This window comes from Oscarella lobularis, chromosome 4 (genome assembly GCF_947507565.1).
Source record: "Oscarella lobularis chromosome 4, ooOscLobu1.1, whole genome shotgun sequence".
Taxonomy (NCBI): Eukaryota; Metazoa; Porifera; class Homoscleromorpha; order Homosclerophorida; family Oscarellidae; genus Oscarella; species Oscarella lobularis.
In genome coordinates this window covers 957,727-972,858 of record NC_089178.1, presented here as the reverse complement: position 1 = coordinate 972,858, position 15,132 = coordinate 957,727, and the positions used below count along the sequence as shown (strand labels likewise).

At 43.0% G+C, this 15,132-nt stretch overlaps 8 protein-coding genes across 12 annotated transcripts; 6 read left to right on the top strand and 2 right to left on the bottom strand.

Annotated features, from left to right (window-relative positions):
- Positions 1 to 18: 18 nt before the first annotated feature.
- On the top strand, positions 19 to 1,743 carry LOC136186359 (pyruvate dehydrogenase E1 component subunit beta, mitochondrial-like). 2 transcript variants are annotated; one of them, XM_065973667.1, is made up of 12 exons: positions 19 to 89; positions 140 to 196; positions 243 to 350; positions 403 to 465; positions 517 to 552; positions 602 to 664; positions 717 to 761; positions 815 to 992; positions 1,047 to 1,157; positions 1,204 to 1,295; positions 1,346 to 1,487; positions 1,544 to 1,743. In XM_065973667.1, the coding sequence occupies exons 1-12, from the start codon at positions 39 to 41 to the stop codon at positions 1,690 to 1,692; spliced, it is 1,095 nt and encodes a 364-aa protein (XP_065829739.1). In that variant the 5' UTR covers positions 19 to 38; the 3' UTR covers positions 1,693 to 1,743. The 2 variants fall into 2 exon arrangements, with proteins under 2 accessions (XP_065829739.1, XP_065829738.1); XM_065973666.1 differs by having other exon boundaries at positions 815 to 1,157.
- A 27-nt stretch (positions 1,744 to 1,770) lies between these two features.
- LOC136186356 (myotubularin-related protein 14-like) lies at positions 1,771 to 4,687 on the top strand. Its single transcript, XM_065973659.1, has 20 exons — positions 1,771 to 1,894; positions 1,946 to 2,002; positions 2,049 to 2,149; positions 2,207 to 2,312; positions 2,367 to 2,445; positions 2,502 to 2,544; positions 2,596 to 2,730; positions 2,784 to 2,857; positions 2,915 to 2,991; positions 3,047 to 3,124; positions 3,177 to 3,240; positions 3,293 to 3,378; positions 3,434 to 3,510; positions 3,568 to 3,604; positions 3,655 to 3,725; positions 3,773 to 3,952; positions 4,003 to 4,132; positions 4,181 to 4,212; positions 4,269 to 4,343; positions 4,397 to 4,687. The coding sequence occupies exons 1-20, from the start codon at positions 1,775 to 1,777 to the stop codon at positions 4,632 to 4,634; spliced, it is 1,860 nt and encodes a 619-aa protein (XP_065829731.1). The 5' UTR covers positions 1,771 to 1,774; the 3' UTR covers positions 4,635 to 4,687.
- LOC136186357 (target of rapamycin complex 2 subunit MAPKAP1-like) lies at positions 4,659 to 7,097 on the top strand. 3 transcript variants are annotated; one of them, XM_065973662.1, is made up of 15 exons: positions 4,660 to 4,795; positions 4,839 to 4,932; positions 4,987 to 5,058; positions 5,113 to 5,177; positions 5,228 to 5,367; positions 5,416 to 5,472; positions 5,529 to 5,639; positions 5,696 to 5,762; positions 5,827 to 5,929; positions 5,999 to 6,105; positions 6,159 to 6,263; positions 6,325 to 6,524; positions 6,582 to 6,723; positions 6,781 to 6,925; positions 6,968 to 7,097. In XM_065973662.1, the coding sequence occupies exons 1-14, from the start codon at positions 4,723 to 4,725 to the stop codon at positions 6,912 to 6,914; spliced, it is 1,470 nt and encodes a 489-aa protein (XP_065829734.1). In that variant the 5' UTR covers positions 4,660 to 4,722; the 3' UTR covers positions 6,915 to 6,925; positions 6,968 to 7,097. The 3 variants fall into 3 exon arrangements, with proteins under 3 accessions (XP_065829735.1, XP_065829734.1, XP_065829733.1); XM_065973663.1 differs by having other exon boundaries at positions 4,659 to 4,795; positions 4,866 to 4,932; positions 6,781 to 7,097; XM_065973661.1 differs by having other exon boundaries at positions 6,781 to 7,097.
- On the bottom strand, positions 6,889 to 8,590 carry LOC136186358 (N-acylglucosamine 2-epimerase-like). Of its 2 annotated transcripts, none has more exons than XM_065973664.1 (8): positions 8,463 to 8,590; positions 8,333 to 8,408; positions 8,201 to 8,276; positions 7,974 to 8,143; positions 7,693 to 7,917; positions 7,238 to 7,633; positions 7,076 to 7,169; positions 6,889 to 7,035 (listed from the first exon to the last, which is right to left on the bottom strand). In XM_065973664.1, the coding sequence occupies exons 1-8, from the start codon at positions 8,579 to 8,581 to the stop codon at positions 6,941 to 6,943; spliced, it is 1,251 nt and encodes a 416-aa protein (XP_065829736.1). In that variant the 5' UTR covers positions 8,582 to 8,590; the 3' UTR covers positions 6,889 to 6,940. The 2 variants fall into 2 exon arrangements, with proteins under 2 accessions (XP_065829736.1, XP_065829737.1); XM_065973665.1 differs by having other exon boundaries at positions 6,889 to 7,023.
- A 22-nt stretch (positions 8,591 to 8,612) lies between these two features.
- On the top strand, positions 8,613 to 11,257 carry LOC136186348 (PX domain-containing protein kinase-like protein). The gene is made up of 16 exons (XM_065973651.1): positions 8,613 to 8,751; positions 8,803 to 8,901; positions 8,965 to 9,054; positions 9,106 to 9,202; positions 9,254 to 9,331; positions 9,385 to 9,464; positions 9,515 to 9,589; positions 9,640 to 9,744; positions 9,792 to 9,890; positions 9,946 to 10,107; positions 10,162 to 10,285; positions 10,339 to 10,417; positions 10,470 to 10,518; positions 10,572 to 10,649; positions 10,704 to 10,787; positions 10,836 to 11,257. Exons 1-16 carry the CDS (start codon positions 8,632 to 8,634, stop codon positions 11,109 to 11,111), a joined length of 1,695 nt encoding a protein of 564 aa, XP_065829723.1. The 5' UTR covers positions 8,613 to 8,631; the 3' UTR covers positions 11,112 to 11,257.
- LOC136186355 (uncharacterized) lies at positions 11,153 to 11,650 on the bottom strand. Its single transcript, XM_065973658.1, has 3 exons — positions 11,610 to 11,650; positions 11,393 to 11,554; positions 11,153 to 11,331 (listed from the first exon to the last, which is right to left on the bottom strand). Exons 1-3 carry the CDS (start codon positions 11,643 to 11,645, stop codon positions 11,194 to 11,196), a joined length of 336 nt encoding a protein of 111 aa, XP_065829730.1. The 5' UTR covers positions 11,646 to 11,650; the 3' UTR covers positions 11,153 to 11,193.
- A 4-nt stretch (positions 11,651 to 11,654) lies between these two features.
- On the top strand, positions 11,655 to 13,466 carry LOC136186350 (sorting nexin-6-like). Its single transcript, XM_065973653.1, has 12 exons — positions 11,655 to 11,756; positions 11,812 to 11,925; positions 11,989 to 12,061; positions 12,123 to 12,180; positions 12,252 to 12,327; positions 12,388 to 12,471; positions 12,522 to 12,627; positions 12,689 to 12,813; positions 12,869 to 12,955; positions 13,007 to 13,093; positions 13,152 to 13,217; positions 13,273 to 13,466. The coding sequence occupies exons 1-12, from the start codon at positions 11,679 to 11,681 to the stop codon at positions 13,414 to 13,416; spliced, it is 1,098 nt and encodes a 365-aa protein (XP_065829725.1). The 5' UTR covers positions 11,655 to 11,678; the 3' UTR covers positions 13,417 to 13,466.
- Positions 13,467 to 13,472: 6 nt separating this feature from the next.
- LOC136186349 (26S proteasome non-ATPase regulatory subunit 6-like) lies at positions 13,473 to 15,120 on the top strand. Its single transcript, XM_065973652.1, has 8 exons — positions 13,473 to 13,652; positions 13,702 to 13,907; positions 13,959 to 14,104; positions 14,158 to 14,378; positions 14,432 to 14,539; positions 14,591 to 14,759; positions 14,828 to 14,933; positions 14,993 to 15,120. The coding sequence occupies exons 1-8, from the start codon at positions 13,484 to 13,486 to the stop codon at positions 15,059 to 15,061; spliced, it is 1,194 nt and encodes a 397-aa protein (XP_065829724.1). The 5' UTR covers positions 13,473 to 13,483; the 3' UTR covers positions 15,062 to 15,120.
- The last annotated feature ends 12 nt before the right edge of the window (positions 15,121 to 15,132 follow it).

Here is a 15,132-nt window from a genome sequence, read left to right as displayed (position 1 = left end):
TACGCACACTCCTACCCTCCCGGATTTGAGTCATCACAATGGCTGCTCGATCCCTTTCTCGGCTCCTCGGCTTCAATTGGCCTAAGCTGGTGCGTCAAATAATGTTAAAAATCTCTATAAATGCCTTCTGTGAAACTAGATGAATCGTTCAGCTCGTCTCGCCTCGTCAGCAGCCCAACAAGAAACGAATGCGCAGGTTAGCAAGCCACTCGCACTCGACCAAGTCGCATCACGTTGCGCAGATGACGGTGAGAGACGCACTGAATTCTGCAATGGACGAAGAAATCGCGAGAGACGATCGCGTCTTCCTCATTGGCGAAGAAGTAGCAAAATACGACGGAGCGTACAAAGTAGAGGAAAAGCGAGACAAAATAGAGCGAAAGAGACTATCGGTCCATTTAGGTCAGTCGCGGCTTGTGGAAAAAATGGGAAGACAAGCGAATTATCGACACGCCAATCACGGAAGTGAGTAAATAAAAAATTCAATGGAATAAATTTATTCATTAATTTTATCAGATGGGTTTTGCCGGCATCGCTGTCGGTGCAGCAATGGTACGAAAAGAGCTGCGTCTTGCCTATAAACGAGATTCACGTCTGTTAGGCTGGACTGAAGCCAATTTGCGAATTTATGACGTTCAATTTTTCAATGCAAGCTATTGATCAGGTATGAGAACAGATAAAGGAGACACGGCGGCGGCGAGACTGTGCTTACGTAGGTGATCAATTCTGCAGCTAAAACGTTCTACATGTCTGCGGGTGACGTAAGTGGTAAATTTTTATATATACGATTTTAATTTTCACTTGTTACTTAAAGGTTTCTGTTCCGATTGTTTTTCGCGGTCCCAACGGCGCATCGGCCGGCGTCGCAGCTCAACATTCTCAATGCTTTGCCGCGTGGTATAGTCACTGCCCTGGACTCAAGGTCGTTTCCCCGTACAGTTCAGAAGATGCGAGGGGACTCTTGAAAGCAGCTATACGAGATCCTAATCCAGGTTTGAAAAAGGGGGCACACCGTATATTATGGGTATATGGTATTTGGTTTTTAGTTGTTGTTCTTGAGAGCGAGTTGATGTATGGGGTTTCTTTTCCCGTGTCCGAAGAAGCGATGAGCGTCGACTACGTTATTCCCTTTGGAAAAGCAAAGATCGAGCGACAAGGTTGACGTCAACGAAATTATCCGTTTTCAATATACGAATTTTATAGGAAAACACGTGACTCTGGTCGCTCATTCAAAAATGGTCGGTCTCAGTTTGGATGCAGCGAAGACTTTGGCTGAGGAGGGAATTGAATGTGAAGTGAGTTTGGCGTTTCTCTTATTTCTTTTTGGGTCATGTTCGCACAAAAGGTCATTAACCTTTTGTCATTGCGACCGATGGATACACAGTGCATCATCAATTCGATAAAGAAAACGAATCGTTTGGTTACTGTGGAAGGAGGCTGGCCTCAGTGTGGAATCGGCTCGGAAATATGCGCCAGGATCATGGAAAGTAAAATAGACGTGAAATAGATGAATGTATGTATGTATAATATGGCTATACTCGAGGTGAGGCATTTGATTACTTGGATGCTCCCGTCACTCGCGTGACAGGTGCCGACGTACCAATGCCCTATGCAGCACTTCTGGAAGAAAACGCTTTGCCTCAGCTTCAAAACGTTGTTGTTGCTGTAAAGAAGACTCTTAACGTTCAGTAGAGCGAAGGAGGATTTATATACTGTATCATTTTTTGATGTTGGTGTATGGTGCCCTTGACGTCATCGCACGCACGTTAGAAGAATGGATCACGAGATGTCTCGCTTATCGTCGGGAAAAGCGGCTCTCGACGAAAATGCGATCGAAGACTTGCTTCGTCACTTTTCCAAGTCTTCCTACAAGGCGAAAAAAGAAGACGCACACGTGAGAACCGAACGAAAGAGCCAAAAAACGAAAAGCATCGCGCTTTCGCAGTCCGAAGTTCTACTCAAACGATGCCTTCATCTTTTCGGTCGAGATTTTTCTGTATCGGTACGCATCAATCAATTCGGGAGCCGAATAGAAATATTTTTCGTAGCTAATTTCCAACAAATCGGGAGAAATGTGCGGTCATTATCCGCACGATCTCATTCTACTGGAAAACGACTTGCATCAGCCCCACTTGCCGGGTAGAATCAGGTCAATTAATTAATTTAATTAATTAATCGAATTAAAAATTTCAAAGTGATTGTGTAGAGAGTGTGTGAATGATGCAGGCAAATTGACGAATATGATGCAAAAAGCGAAACGAGCGCGATGTCGGTCTCGATTCGTTGTACCTGTTATTTTGTATCAGAACAAAGTAGGCACAGGCACAACAACGTGCACATACAATAGTATTAGAGTCGATGTATAGAACATATGTCGGTCGGCTACACTTGCTACGGGGGTGGAAATGTATGGGAGATCAGGTCTAGATTGGATCTCGTCAATAAGTACGCGGAAGCACGTGTATATAAAAATCAATAATAAAATATTTGTTTTTTTGTAGGAGAAAAGGTGTCGGCTGAGTTGTCTGGGAAAAGTGAAGTGAGGTGAGTCGACATCGACTGGTTTCCTTTCTTTTGTCTACTTTTTTTTGGCAGCAAAGGGCAGAGCTCCGGTTCCTGGGATCTTCACGGACAGCTGAAGAACAGCGATATTAGTCTTTTGAAGACGCTTAACGTTTTGCACATATGCGATCTTATGCTGGAGCAGAAGAAAACGAAATACGGAATGATGTATGAATTATAGAAAGTGCGCAGAATTCGCGCGATGAGTTGCGTTGTGCCAGTGTGAGCTCGTCCGAAAAGGCCGACAAAGATCAATCCTATTCTGGTTTTTCTCTATTGACTATGCCCTATCCAGGTGCGTTATTGGGCTATACTTTGATCACGCGTTTTTTAGAGGGTTTGATTTTTGAAGGTTGCGAGCTTTTTGTTGAATATGAATCACAGTCGCGCGACGACATTCGAGGAAAAGTGAAATTCGATTGGACCCAGGTAACAAAGCACATAAATAAAGAAAAAAAACGAGACTTTAGATTATCTTTTGTAGGCCTTTATTGATGCCGAGCTATCTTTGCCACCGGAAACAAGGGATTGCTTTAGTCACATTGACTGGAAAACGTACAAGGTGCGTCTCGCGCGAGAAAAAGTACATTGTTTCTTATATTTGACTAATTCAGAAATGGGATATTATTGAATTGACGCAAAACTATTTGAAATTGCTGCTCCGTTTACTCCACAACGGTCAAAGAGAAGAATCTCAGTGAAATTCTTGCAATTAGATTGAATTATTCAGGCGATGGGGGCCTATTGGTTCATTGCATATCTGGATGGGATCGAACTCCTCTCTTCATTTCCTTACTCCGGCTCTCACTATGGGCTGTAATGAAGTACTTACGTTCGATAGTGTAAGTCGTTGACCCTCTCCCTCGCGTAGGACAACGTCATTCATCAGTCTCTTGAAGCCTTGGATATTCTGTATTTGACTCTTACGTATGACTGGTATCTTTTCGGGTAAGACAGAGTAGTCTCCGAGATATTAGCTATAGTGTGTTGTTTATGTGCTCGCAGTCATCAGCTCTCTGATCGTTTGGAGAGAAAGGAGGAGGTTTGTATTGGTTTTTTTTTTCTTCTAATGTTGGTTCACGTGTACACTAGATTCTCTACTTCTGCTTTTTCTTTCTGAGTGAAATCGTATCAGACGACTTTTCCGTCTCAACGCAGAAAAGGTTGGAATATTTTTTTTATTCTTGCACGCATTAGATCGCCAGGTTAGGAATCACATTACGAACGAACACTGTAACGAAAGTCAAGGACAAGGAGGAATTGCTGCTGCTGCAACTGCTCCTTGTCTTTCATCTTCCGGCTCTTTGCATGAGAGCACGTCTAGTCTACGTAGTAGTAATTCAGGAAGCCCGTCCGGGTCGCGCGCTCCTCCTCCTCCTCCTCCTCCTAAGTATGTCGATGCTAGAGATTGTGGAAATCAACTAGCGTTGTTTACTTTAGCTGTCAGAAAAATCTATTTCTAAACGATAGGGATGAAGCGATACAGCGTTCTCCTGCCACTGAGTCTCTTACATCTAGCCCTGTTTCTGTTCCAAAATCGGCGACAGGAAAACGTCTCTCACGATCGGAGGTACAGTGAAAAAATAGTGTCTTAACTATTTATCATTCCTTTGTGCAGGGATCACCTTCAGGTTCTCCTTTGTCAGGAAGGTAAGAGAGCTAGCTCTATTCTGTGGGTGTTATTGAACTCCGCGCAATTTTTCCAGTTGGCTTGTCATTTCAGCGGAAAGTCCTAAAATGCCTAGACCAAAAACATCGGGAGTTCAACGAAGATCTAGTCTGTGAGTTTAGAGGAGAATATTTCTGTAAATTTTACTAGTAAGTATATATGTAGCAGTGATTACGATTCCGTTGCCGATCGTTCCGGTTCGTTGGCGACGACGACGACACGTCGGAGACAACGACTAGAAAAATTGCGCGAGATTTTTATGCGAGTCTATAGCAGTGCAGTGAACGGCGGAAGACCACTGCAGCCTGACGGCAATCATCAGGCGGCGGCGAAGGCGGCCGAATCGGTAATAACTTTTGCGACGAAACGTCCGACCGAATTTGATCAGAAGTCGAATGAATAAGACTCGAATTCGAGATAGGAATTGATTTTCTATATGGATTAATTAGTAGACTACTCACGTGCTATGACGGGGTTTATTTAGGAAGAGAATGGCATTCTTCGACAATCCCCGCGCTCTTATTTCTCAAATAAGGCACGCTTGCGTTACTAACGACGAAACAGGTACGGCTCTGTCAGCGAAATTCTGTCTGAAGTCGTTTCCAAGGATTTTGCGAGCTTATTATCGTCGAAGGACCGGACGAGAGCGATGAATCGATGCTGGGAGGGAGACGAGCGACGAAAGAAGTTCTACTCGACACGTAGACGTCTTAACGCAACTTCTAAGCCCTCGTCGACCCAAATCTCTTTTTTAGAATTCGAAATAGCGGACAAAATCAGTCCTTCGAAATTCCCGTGTCGACTTCGTCGAAAAAATCGAACGCGAAGTGAGAGAACGTGAAAAATTGATATTTGACGCCGTCCCAAGAAGCAATTCGCAGAAAAAGAGAACAGACAAAAACGATACGACTTCAGGATCAAGGAGCAAAACCCAATCCATCGCGAGGTAAAGAAAAATAAATTTAATAATAAAATTATTTTTTGATTTTTGTACAGCTGACATTGACGATCTATTTCAACCCGTTCTCGTGACGTCGAAAAAGTCGTCGGTGTTCTCTTCTTTGGCTTTTCAATTGGAAGAGGACGACAGTCGTTTGGAAAATCCGTTTGCCGACTATTCGAGACACGACGGAGAAGTAAAAAGAATTACACGTCTTTATCTTCGTCATAAATAGTTCGTATAGAAACACGAAGGTGCTCAGCCAGTGAAATGGGTGGCAGTTTTTCTCACGATGCTCGATGTGAGGCTCCCAGTCAAAATCATTTTTCCCCCACCTATGTGACGTGTTATTCGCAGGATGCTAAGTCTTCTATCAAAGTATGCGTACTCGAAAGCGCATCAGTTCAGGATTTTATCGGCTTGATTCTCTATAAATACAATCAAGGAAGACGTCAACGTTTGTTAGAGGTATGAAATTATTTATCGGCGGACCGCAGATAAACATTTTTGACTATCTCTCTCAGGATGACTTGTCTTCGTACGCCTTACACATAGCAGAAGAGGATGGCGAAATTGATCCCGATTTTCCGGGTCAGAGCGTAGTGATTTAATTAATTAATTAATTAATTAATCAAATGTTGTCTTTTTTTCTTAGCGTTGGATGTAAATGAAAGTATTTCCAAGTTTGGATTTCCTTGTCTGGGATTAGTTCAGAAAAATATTTCGCAAGTTCCAAAAAAGACGTTTATCGTTTCCGTGTACGCTACCTTGCTTGTGATGCTCTCTTCAAAAAGAACAGTTTCATCGTTTTCGTTTTTCTTTTGTAGCAACGTGCCAAAAAGTGGTTCATCGAAAATTTCATTTGACGACGGTATGATAACGATGAGAGAAGTTCTGGCTCGAGTAATCAAAAGACGAAGACTGATGAGAACGGGTCATAGGCTCTTTTCTCATAATAAATTACTTAATCAATTAATTAAAATACAGGTAATGAATATACACTGGAAACGGTCACACATCGACGTGCCGTCAACTTGGACTCAATGCTCCGAGATCAGGACATATTGGAATTTCAATTAGTCAAGAGCGATGGTAATGAGAATAATAATCATGAAAAATGAATTAGTACGTGTAGTCTCCGATCTATGTCAAGGACTCGGCTCTGCAGCCGATAAAGGATACGCGGAGCATTCTGTTCAAGCCACTCTCACCAGTCATCAGTATAAATCATATAAAGTCAGCATGCTTCAAAAGCTCAAAAACACGGAAGTTCAACTGGGAATATCCGGCGAGCAAATAGAAGTCGATCCACTACAGACGCCGAGACCGTTCTGGTCAACGAAACCCAAAGCGGTAAGAAAAAAGAAAAAAGAAAAAGAGGGACGCTGGGGAGAATTTGAGCCACGTTAGGTCTCTTATGATTTCGGAAGTATTGTCTGGTGTGAAATTGTCGAGGAAAAGCACGCGACGGGAAGAAGCGTCTTTCAATTCGTCCACGACACTGGATCCGACTTCAAGAGTCATTCCTTCGAAGCATTGTCAGCTGAAGCTCGTATAATGGAACTTATCTATGGGGAGAGCGATGAATTGAGCATATTCTTATTATTAGGAGAAATCGTGATTCAGGTGAATTCGATATTGGAAACGACGGCGAATACGCAGCAGAGGGAGAAGTACCAGAAGACGTTGGATGAAAAGAAACGGGAGAAGAGAACGGTCAAGGGAAAATCGGCGTTGCTTTGATTGATTAGAAAGCGAGAGAACAACGCTTAGTTTTTCACTAATTCGGTTTTTAGAATTTCGCGAATCAGCTGAGTCGCCATGTGGAAACACCGCAATGTATGAAAGCAACCTAGATTAAAATCTAATAAATAATAAAAAAAGGTCTAGAGAGGTATTGATACCTTTATATGGGCCCCCTTTTAACGGATTTTCGTCGCGAGATCCGTTTCTAGCGAGATAACCGAACCACTCTCCAACCTCCCCGTCGTCGCGAAACTAAATTAAGAAAAAAATTAGACAATTCGCTAGTAGAGATCATATATTTTTATTTAATTAATTGTCACATATTTCATGCTGTAGTCGTAGACTTTCTTGAAATGCTGAAGCAGGACGTCGTCGCGTCGCGTTCGATAGGCCATCAGGAAAGCGATGATGGCCTCGCAGTGGGGCCACCACAGCTTCATATTCGATTCGAGCGGAATCGACGGACGTCCGTCGATGTCGAGAAAATAAATCAATCCGCCGTCGTATTTCGCCGAGTCCCAGCCGTTTGCGAAAGAGCGAACGATGAAATGATCGACGGCCGTCTTTCTCAATTCGTCGTCGTCGAGGAGATTCGCCTGACGCAGGAGAAACCAACCCGCTTCGATGGCGTGGCCTGGATTCATGAATCGACCTCTGGAACCTTCGAGCTCAATTCCTTCCGGCGAAACCGTTTCGAGGACGAAACGTTTGTCTCTCTAGGCAAATACGTATACCAATTATTTGAATTACGACGTCGACGATATTTGTTTATTGCCTGTAGATGAGATAGGATATGTTGAGTGCACCATTTCATGTCGTCCTTGTGCTTTTTGAGAAGGTTCTCATCTTCGAGGCACATCTCCTGCAGAACGCAGAGAAACATCATAGGTATGGCCAATTCGTTGGCTCTCGGATTTCCAGCCAAGTGAGGACGGCCCAGTTCGCTGTCGTCTTCTCGTGCCCAATACCGAATTTTACCAAAAACGGCATCTGCGAGTTCCTAAATTCGACAGAAATCGTTTCTTTAAAAAATACTTCTACTATCTCTATTCTTGCCTGGTATTTTTTCTCTCCCGTGACTCGGAACAATTCGGTCATGGCAAGGAGAAAGAAACTCTCGGTGAACAGTTTCCTTTGCATGTAGATGGGAAGACCGTTGCGTTGGACGGTGAAATAGCAGCGATGATCTTCACAACGGTAAAAATGCTTTATGAGAAACTCCCCACCTGAAACCATAGCAACGCCGCTGCAACATCAAAATGAAAAAAGTGTCGTTTTTCAACCTGCAATTGCTGCTCGAAGCAAATCGTCTCGACGAAAGTCCTCCCTTTCTCGGTAGAGTTTACAGTACATCCACACCTACAAATCAATAATTAAATTAAAATTTATAATTTTCAGTGATTCGTTATTGTGACCTGTCTGCCTTGCAGCCAGCCGTATTTGGTGTCGTCAAAAACGATCCCTTCTCTCGTCAGACAATTGAAAAATCCCCTTTGTGAGGAGATCGGGTAAGATAGAACGATCGATCGCTTTTATTTCACCGACCCGTGCTCCTCGTCGTGGCTGTGCGTCAACCAGAAGTCGACTCCACGTTTCAGCTCGCTTTCGAGCCGATCGAGGCAGTCGCCGAGAAAAGAAACGGCGTCCATGAGAGGTGTGGACATCCGGTTTGGAGCACGTGATTCCGTGATTCCTTATTTGCAAGTGCGTTCAAATGGCATCGGCCCCTAGTGGCCGCGGCGGCGGCGGCGTTGCGTCGCTTTCTCGCTCGTTTGTCGACGATACCGTACCGCTGCATTGCACGATCGAAGCGGCCGAAGTCGACGCGCACGTCGTAGGCGCAAGAACGCCGCCGTTTTCGTCTCTAAGCTTCGCCTTTGCGTAGACGTACATTATTCGCGTGTGGCGCGGAACGAGCAAGTTGGCCTTTTGGTCGATCAAGAGACGATACAGCGATTTCGACGCTTTGAACGCTGCTCTGCGGGTGGGTGGGGCACCCCAGAATGGAGCACGAATTCTCATCCCCACGCTTCTTTTCCTTCTCCAGCCGTCGGGACTCGAACTTCCGCTTCCTCCGAAGAAAGTTTTCAAAAATAAGGATCGCTTGTTCATCGCTGAGAGGCAGAAGGCTCTCGACGTAATCAAATTATCGAATAAGATTTTTTCTATTTATTAGTTCTTTCTGTAGCGTTATCTTCAATTGATACTCGAGAATCCGGTCTTGTCTTGCCAATTAGCGGTCAAGAGATTTTTTGATGAGGAAAATTATTCGTTTCGATTCCAAGGTCACCAAGGAAACCAATCAACTGTTTTTTTCTTTTTCATAATTTTTTTAGAGGAGGCTCTTCATCACGTGTCTATGTTCTTTCGGTCAGAAGCAACTTGGGATGTTGTAGAATCTTTGCCATCAATTGGTACATAATATGTGCTCTCTCTCACTCTCATCTTTCAAATCTCTTTATTCCAGGTTGGCGTCTGCGAAAGGAATATTTTATGATTAAACCAAAAGATGCAGCCAAAGGTGTGCGAAAGCACGTTCTTACCTACGTAACCAATAGATAAGTATAAATAAAAATTATTTATTACCGGTATTGCAGTGCGAACCTGGATCCAATTGCTACCTCTCCGAGAAAGATTTGACGTCAGCGGTCCGCGCCCTATCAATGATTCAGGCGAGATTTTTTCAAGAGAAAACTCAGGAAAAATTGACTTCTCCTTCTAGCATCCCTACATTCTTCCAACAGTCTATTCTTCATTCGATGGAACAGGGACTCTTATTGTTCGTCCTTTTTGCTCCGAAGGATCCCTTCGGGATCTTATATATAAGGTAAAGGCAGAGAGGCCCATGGAGGTCTTGACCTTTTGTTTCTCTAGACGAAGCCGCAAATTCAATTAATTAAAAAATATGGTACTCCAAAAGGAACGGGACTTTCCGTGTCCGATACGCGAAAATATGGAAGACAGATTGTGGAGGTTTGTGTCTCCTTTTTCTTTGTCGCAATTGTGCGATTTTTGTTTGGGTCTCTAGGCGTTGAAATTTTTGTCAGATCGCGGATTTTTGTACGGTCACGTGCACGCAGGAAATGTTCTAGTCGTTGGCGGAAATTGCAAGTTGACTGATACGGAAAATGCTCTCCTTGGCTTGCCCCATTTCTATCAATCCTTCTTGGCAAACTACAAAAAATTCAGAGTAATGACCCAATTAATTAATTAAGTATTCCCAATACATAATGTTTCTATGTAGACTAGAGAAAGTATTGTCGTCTTTGGTTTTGGACGTCTTTTGTATGAAATGGCTGTTGGTTCGATTTTGTATTCAGCCGTGATGACTGACCTGCCTTCTACATGTGCTTCTTCACACGAATTTCGTAGGAACACTTCCATACGTGTCTCTCTAGCTCATGCATATGTATGTCTATAGGACCCATATTAAATACAATGCTTGTTGATTCTGCTCTGAAAGCGGGGATGCCAACACTAGAGCAGCTCTGCTCTCATTCGTACGACGATTATCGGACTTGTTACGTTTATTTCTATATTTTTTGTTTGCAGTTTCTTTGCGGATTTGCCACCTGCTGCTGCTGGGCAGGTGCAGCTCAAGGTACAAAGTGACTGTAATAGATTCTCGTTATTTTACATTTGTTTACTTTTGAGATGGGAAGCAAATTGAAAGAGGCTTTGAGTCGAGCTAAGGCGGAGGAAGAAGCACAACTGCTGGAGTTGAGCCGAAAAGTATGCACGAATCGATTTATCCGTGCCAAACGACTTTGACGACGGTTCTTGCAGATTGGTCACACGCAGAAAATCGATCAGGAAAGAAGCAAAAAGATGTCCGTAGAAGAGAAAGAAAAACGGCTAAAGAACAGACGAGTAAGAACCAAAAACAATAGACAGACTTAAACATAATGTCGACCATAGAAATCAGCCAAGGAAAAAGCGTCGGCAGCTCCAACTCCAGCCACGAGTTCTACGCCAGCTCCAGCTCCAGCCCCAGCCTCAGCCCCAGCCCCTGCCGCGCCGCCGCCTCCCTCTGCTCCTGCCGCTCCCCCTCCTCCTCCGCCTGCAGCAGCAGCGGCACCGCCTCCCTCTAGTTCAAATAGCAAAAGAGGAGCCCTACTTGGATCTATCACGGGTTTCAGCAAGAACAATTTGAAGAAGGCGAAGACGAATGATAGGAGCGCTCCCAAGGTGTAGGTACAAGTAAGACTGCATATCACGCGATTGAAAAAAAAACGTCTTTGGCAACACACTTTATTCTTTGGTGATCTCGTACTAACTAATCTATTGCTAATTTGCAATTTTGTTGAGCTGTTTTTAATTGATTAAGTTGAGTCTGGTGATGTGCTACTGTCTCGCGAAAACTTTGAATCAACTCCTGTCTCTTTCCTAGCTCCTTTTCCAAATCCTCCACCTCCTGAAAACGAAAAAAAAACGAAAAATCGAAAAATTGGCCTTCAGTGTCAACGCCCACTCGCCTGTTTCAAAGCCAAGTCCTCTTTTTGAGCCAATTCGATTTCTCTTCTGTTAAAATAGTTAATCAGGCGACCAGCGTTCGTTTCCAAATCGTCGACGCATCGTTCGATTTCGCTTTCGGTTCGATCGGCTTGATTCGTGCTCGTCACGATTCCGATGCACTTCTGCAAGTACGAAAACAAGACTGACTATCGTCTCGCGGCACGAGGAAGTTCGTACGAGAACGGATTGGGCGAATTTCTCGACATTTTCCATCGAGTTTCTGCGCACGCTCGCAACGAGAGAAAAATGGACGAGGTTCTTCGCGTCAAAGTCGTCGATTCGACTAAGGACGGCCTCTCTTTTAACTACAAGATACATACCGTGGTCGGTGGAAATGCTCGTTATAGGGTGGGGTCCCTTTTTGAGGATCGCTTTCTAGACAAACATGGACAAGTGTTTTTCCGAGCCCGAAATGACGACCGTTCGGGTTTACGAGGATCTTCAGTGGCTTCACTATTGCATAGAACAAGACGAAAAATCGGAAGGATCGATCGTAATTGCGAAAATTGAAACCAAAAAGGAAATAAATAGGATAATATCTTTTTAATTAATTAAGATTCCGCCACTGCCTAATCGACCCGACCCGACGACGAAGGGAGCCTTGGCTAGGTCAAAAGAATTGCTTGGCGGTATATTGTTTTGAGTGTAAATTTAAATTTTTTTTAAAAAATTTGGGCGTGCTTTATCTAGGCGAGAGTCGCGTAATTAGCGAAGATGTAGTTCAACGATACTGCAAAGCAATGGAAAGGCAATAATATAATAATAATAATAATAATAATAATAATAATAGATCTGTTGTTATTTCGTATCCGCGTTCAGGTATCTTCAAATTTTGGCCAGACATCACGCGTTTCGCTACAATGAAAACTTCCACAGATTTCTCGATACAAAGGAGGTAGAATCGATTTTTCTTTGTTTCGTCGCAGAGCACACATTAGCTCGAAATTCTTCCTAGCTACCTGCAGCAGTAAAAACGAAAAAAGCGTGGATGAAAACTCTCACTCACGCCGTACAAGAAGTCAAGCTTCACGGCCACAAGGCAATAAATTACCAAATAAATAATCAATTAAATAAATAGTGTATTCCTAGGATGCGGACGAGTTCTTTAGCGAGCAGCGTAGTTTTATTATACAGAGTTGTATGCGTTTGAGGGAGAGTAGTTTAGCTTATTCTAAAATGGTCACTGGTGAATACAGTGAGTCGTCATCGTTCATTCTTTAGATATTATTCGAAATTAGTTTTTTGTCTTCGATTAGGGCTATCATCAACCTTTTCTAATCTCGTGAAGCATTCTTCGCTTGCGGGAAGCAGCCAGGCAAAAAACGATAAACCCCTTCACGGGGTCCTGGTTAAATTTAGCGAAGGACTGGATCACTGCAGAGTCAGAATACTAACTATTAGTCTATTAATTTTCTATATATGAGAATACGTTTTAGTCTGCTGCCGAAGAGAGAGCCCGGAGTGATGATTTTACATTGGGATTTGTAATTAATCTCTATGAGAAATATTCGCTGAAGGCAAAAGTAGGTACCGCTAGTGTAGTTGAATATAAGAGAGCGGAAAATTCTCTCCAGGCGGTGCTGCACCATAGAATGGTATTGCTACATAAAAAGGAGTCCACTGAAAAGGCGCTAGAGAAGAGTACAAAAAACAGAGACGACGTAATTAACAACATTGAAAGTATCGTTAACAGTAGCGATTATTAATTTTTCTTATTAGCTGGAGGAAAAGCGGGACCAGGCTGAAGCTAAATTCGTTGCCATTTCCAAAACGACGCGGCACGAGGTAATATTTTTAATTAAACTCGAAATTGTCTATTTTTAGGAATTTTTTTGTGTAGTTAACCCAGTATCACGAGCAGAGAGTGAAAGCGTTTCAGGAATTTATTCTTCAACACGCCGAACGTCACATAGCGATTGCGCGTCAATTGTACGCGCAGTTGAACAAGACTATTGCGGATTTAGACAAAATAGATATCGAATGAGTTATCGTTTGGATTTTCTTTGTACAAAAAATCGATTTTTTGTTTGTAGACTTCGTGTCTATTGCGCATGCGTGTAGAAGGAAAAATGTCCGGAGAGAGTTTGGAGGAGCAAGGACTGCCGAAAGTTCCCGATTTGGAGCTCGCTCGGCTCTACTTTCAGGCCACTTGCTTGGCATTTAGCGCCGAAGAGCGCGATCAAGCGAGAAAGATCGTAATGGAAACCGTTCGCGAAAAAAGTGAAGGAAACCGTCGTTTTTTCACCTCTTTCCTAACTACGTGCTCTAGATTATGCACCCTTTTACGAATTAATCTGCTCGGAATGGAAGATAGACGCGGACGAGACGCTTCTTTCGGCGATGAAAGCCGAAAACAAAAGCCAGTTGGAAAAACTCGACGAAGCCATCCGGGACGCCGAGGAAAATTTAGGAGAGACCGAAGTGAGAGACGCGCTCATCGCCAAAGCCGAATACTTCTGTAACATCGGAGCAAAGGTAAAATAAAAATTTGATTAATTAATTAATTAATTAATTAATTATGTTTAGGACGATGCTATTTCGGCTTTGCGGGTTGTTTATGAGAAAACGGCGTCTGTTGGAAGCCGACTCGATCTCGTGTTTTATCAATTGAGACTTGGACTCTTTTTCATGGACGACGATCTTATAACGCGGAACATCGACAAAGCGAAAGGGTAATAAATACTATTAATGATTAGCTATCTTTTTATTAGTCGAAATTTATTAGTCTTGTTGAAGAGGGCGGGGATTGGGATCGAAGAAATCGTCTGAAAGTGTACGAAGCAATTCACGCGATGTCAGTGAGAAATTTCAAACAGGCGGCTTCCAATTTTCTGGATGCCGTCTCCACGTTCACGTCCTATGAACTGATGGATTACAAGACAATGATTCTGTACACGGTCTTGTGCTGCATGATATCGCTGGAACGAGTTGAACTCAAAACCAAGGAAAGACAAATCCAATACTTATTCTTCATTTATTTATTTATTTATTTTATCAGGTGGTTCAAGGATCCGAAGTGCAGGAAATTCTTCATCAACTTCCAGTAGCGAAATCCTTTCTATCTTCCTTATACGAATGCAAATATGGGGTCTTCTTTCGCGCTCTCGGTAAACCGTCCCATGTAGCGCATGTTCTTCCCTTGTACAAACGTTTTCTAGGCGAGGTGGAGGGTATACTGAAACGGGATCGTTACCTGTGTGCACACAGTGCTTACTATGTCCGAGAAATGCGCGTCCTTGCCTATACACAGCTGCTTGAGTCCTATCGCAGTCTGACGCTTCAATACATGGCCAATGCGTTCGACGTTAGCATAGAATTTATTGACAGGTAAGGAGAATAGATAAATAAATAAATAAATGAATGAGTGATTATATTGTATTGGGATGATTATGAAGAGAGCTGTCTCGTTTTATTGCGGCAAGAAGACTCAATTGTAAGATCGATAAAGTCAACGGGGTCGTTGAAACCAATAGGCCAGATCAGAAAAATTGGCAATATCAGGTAAACGCTTAAAAAACATTTATTTATTCTATTCATTATTTGTTTTTTTTTCTTTTTAGGCTGTTATCAAGCATGGTGATGCGTTGCTCAATCGTCTTCAGAAACTGAGTCGCGTTATAAATATTTGACGTTGAAAGTGCCGGATGATTCGATCAATGAAGAATAAACACGTTGATTTCAAAGTGGTCATTAGTTTTCA

Excerpts from the sequence above, each read along its gene's own strand:
- LOC136186359 (XM_065973666.1), top strand. The coding sequence starts at position 39 with ATGGCTGCTCGATCCCTTTCTCGGCTCCTCGGCTTCAATTGGCCTAAG. Across the intron at positions 553-601 it reads TCGCTGTCGGTGCAGCAATG|GCTGGACTGAAGCCAATTTG; the intron begins GTACGAAAAGAG and ends CACGTCTGTTAG. Across the intron at positions 665-716 it reads CAATGCAAGCTATTGATCAG|GTGATCAATTCTGCAGCTAA; the intron begins GTATGAGAACAG and ends GTGCTTACGTAG.
- LOC136186356 (XM_065973659.1), top strand. The coding sequence starts at position 1,775 with ATGGATCACGAGATGTCTCGCTTATCGTCGGGAAAAGCGGCTCTCGAC. Across the intron at positions 2,731-2,783 it reads AAAACGAAATACGGAATGAT|TGTGAGCTCGTCCGAAAAGG; the intron begins GTATGAATTATA and ends GCGTTGTGCCAG. Across the intron at positions 2,992-3,046 it reads TGAAATTCGATTGGACCCAG|GCCTTTATTGATGCCGAGCT; the intron begins GTAACAAAGCAC and ends TATCTTTTGTAG.
- LOC136186357 (XM_065973662.1), top strand. The coding sequence starts at position 4,723 with ATGGCATTCTTCGACAATCCCCGCGCTCTTATTTCTCAAATAAGGCAC. Across the intron at positions 5,763-5,826 it reads AATTGATCCCGATTTTCCGG|CGTTGGATGTAAATGAAAGT; the intron begins GTCAGAGCGTAG and ends TTTTTTTCTTAG. Across the intron at positions 6,264-6,324 it reads TCAATTAGTCAAGAGCGATG|GACTCGGCTCTGCAGCCGAT; the intron begins GTAATGAGAATA and ends ATCTATGTCAAG.
- LOC136186358 (XM_065973664.1), bottom strand. The coding sequence starts at position 8,581 with ATGTCCACACCTCTCATGGACGCCGTTTCTTTTCTCGGCGACTGCCTC. Across the intron at positions 8,409-8,462 it reads AGCCACGACGAGGAGCACGG|GGGATTTTTCAATTGTCTGA; the intron begins GTCGGTGAAATA and ends CTCCTCACAAAG. Across the intron at positions 7,036-7,075 it reads AAAAGGGGGCCCATATAAAG|ATTTTAATCTAGGTTGCTTT; the intron begins GTATCAATACCT and ends ATTATTTATTAG.
- LOC136186348 (XM_065973651.1), top strand. The coding sequence starts at position 8,632 with ATGGCATCGGCCCCTAGTGGCCGCGGCGGCGGCGGCGTTGCGTCGCTT. Across the intron at positions 8,902-8,964 it reads CTTTGAACGCTGCTCTGCGG|CCGTCGGGACTCGAACTTCC; the intron begins GTGGGTGGGGCA and ends TTCCTTCTCCAG. Across the intron at positions 9,465-9,514 it reads GAAAGCACGTTCTTACCTAC|TGCGAACCTGGATCCAATTG; the intron begins GTAACCAATAGA and ends CCGGTATTGCAG.
- LOC136186355 (XM_065973658.1), bottom strand. The coding sequence starts at position 11,645 with ATGGAAAATGTCGAGAAATTCGCCCAATCCGTTCTC. Across the intron at positions 11,555-11,609 it reads AATTCGCCCAATCCGTTCTC|AAGTGCATCGGAATCGTGAC; the intron begins GTACGAACTTCC and ends TCGTACTTGCAG. Across the intron at positions 11,332-11,392 it reads AGGACTTGGCTTTGAAACAG|GAGGTGGAGGATTTGGAAAA; the intron begins GCGAGTGGGCGT and ends TTTCGTTTTCAG.
- LOC136186350 (XM_065973653.1), top strand. The coding sequence starts at position 11,679 with ATGGACGAGGTTCTTCGCGTCAAAGTCGTCGATTCGACTAAGGACGGC. Across the intron at positions 12,062-12,122 it reads GTCAAAAGAATTGCTTGGCG|GCGAGAGTCGCGTAATTAGC; the intron begins GTATATTGTTTT and ends TGCTTTATCTAG. Across the intron at positions 13,094-13,151 it reads GTACAAAAAACAGAGACGAC|CTGGAGGAAAAGCGGGACCA; the intron begins GTAATTAACAAC and ends TTTTCTTATTAG.
- LOC136186349 (XM_065973652.1), top strand. The coding sequence starts at position 13,484 with ATGCGTGTAGAAGGAAAAATGTCCGGAGAGAGTTTGGAGGAGCAAGGA. Across the intron at positions 13,908-13,958 it reads TCTGTAACATCGGAGCAAAG|GACGATGCTATTTCGGCTTT; the intron begins GTAAAATAAAAA and ends AATTATGTTTAG. Across the intron at positions 14,540-14,590 it reads GGTCTTCTTTCGCGCTCTCG|GCGAGGTGGAGGGTATACTG; the intron begins GTAAACCGTCCC and ends AACGTTTTCTAG.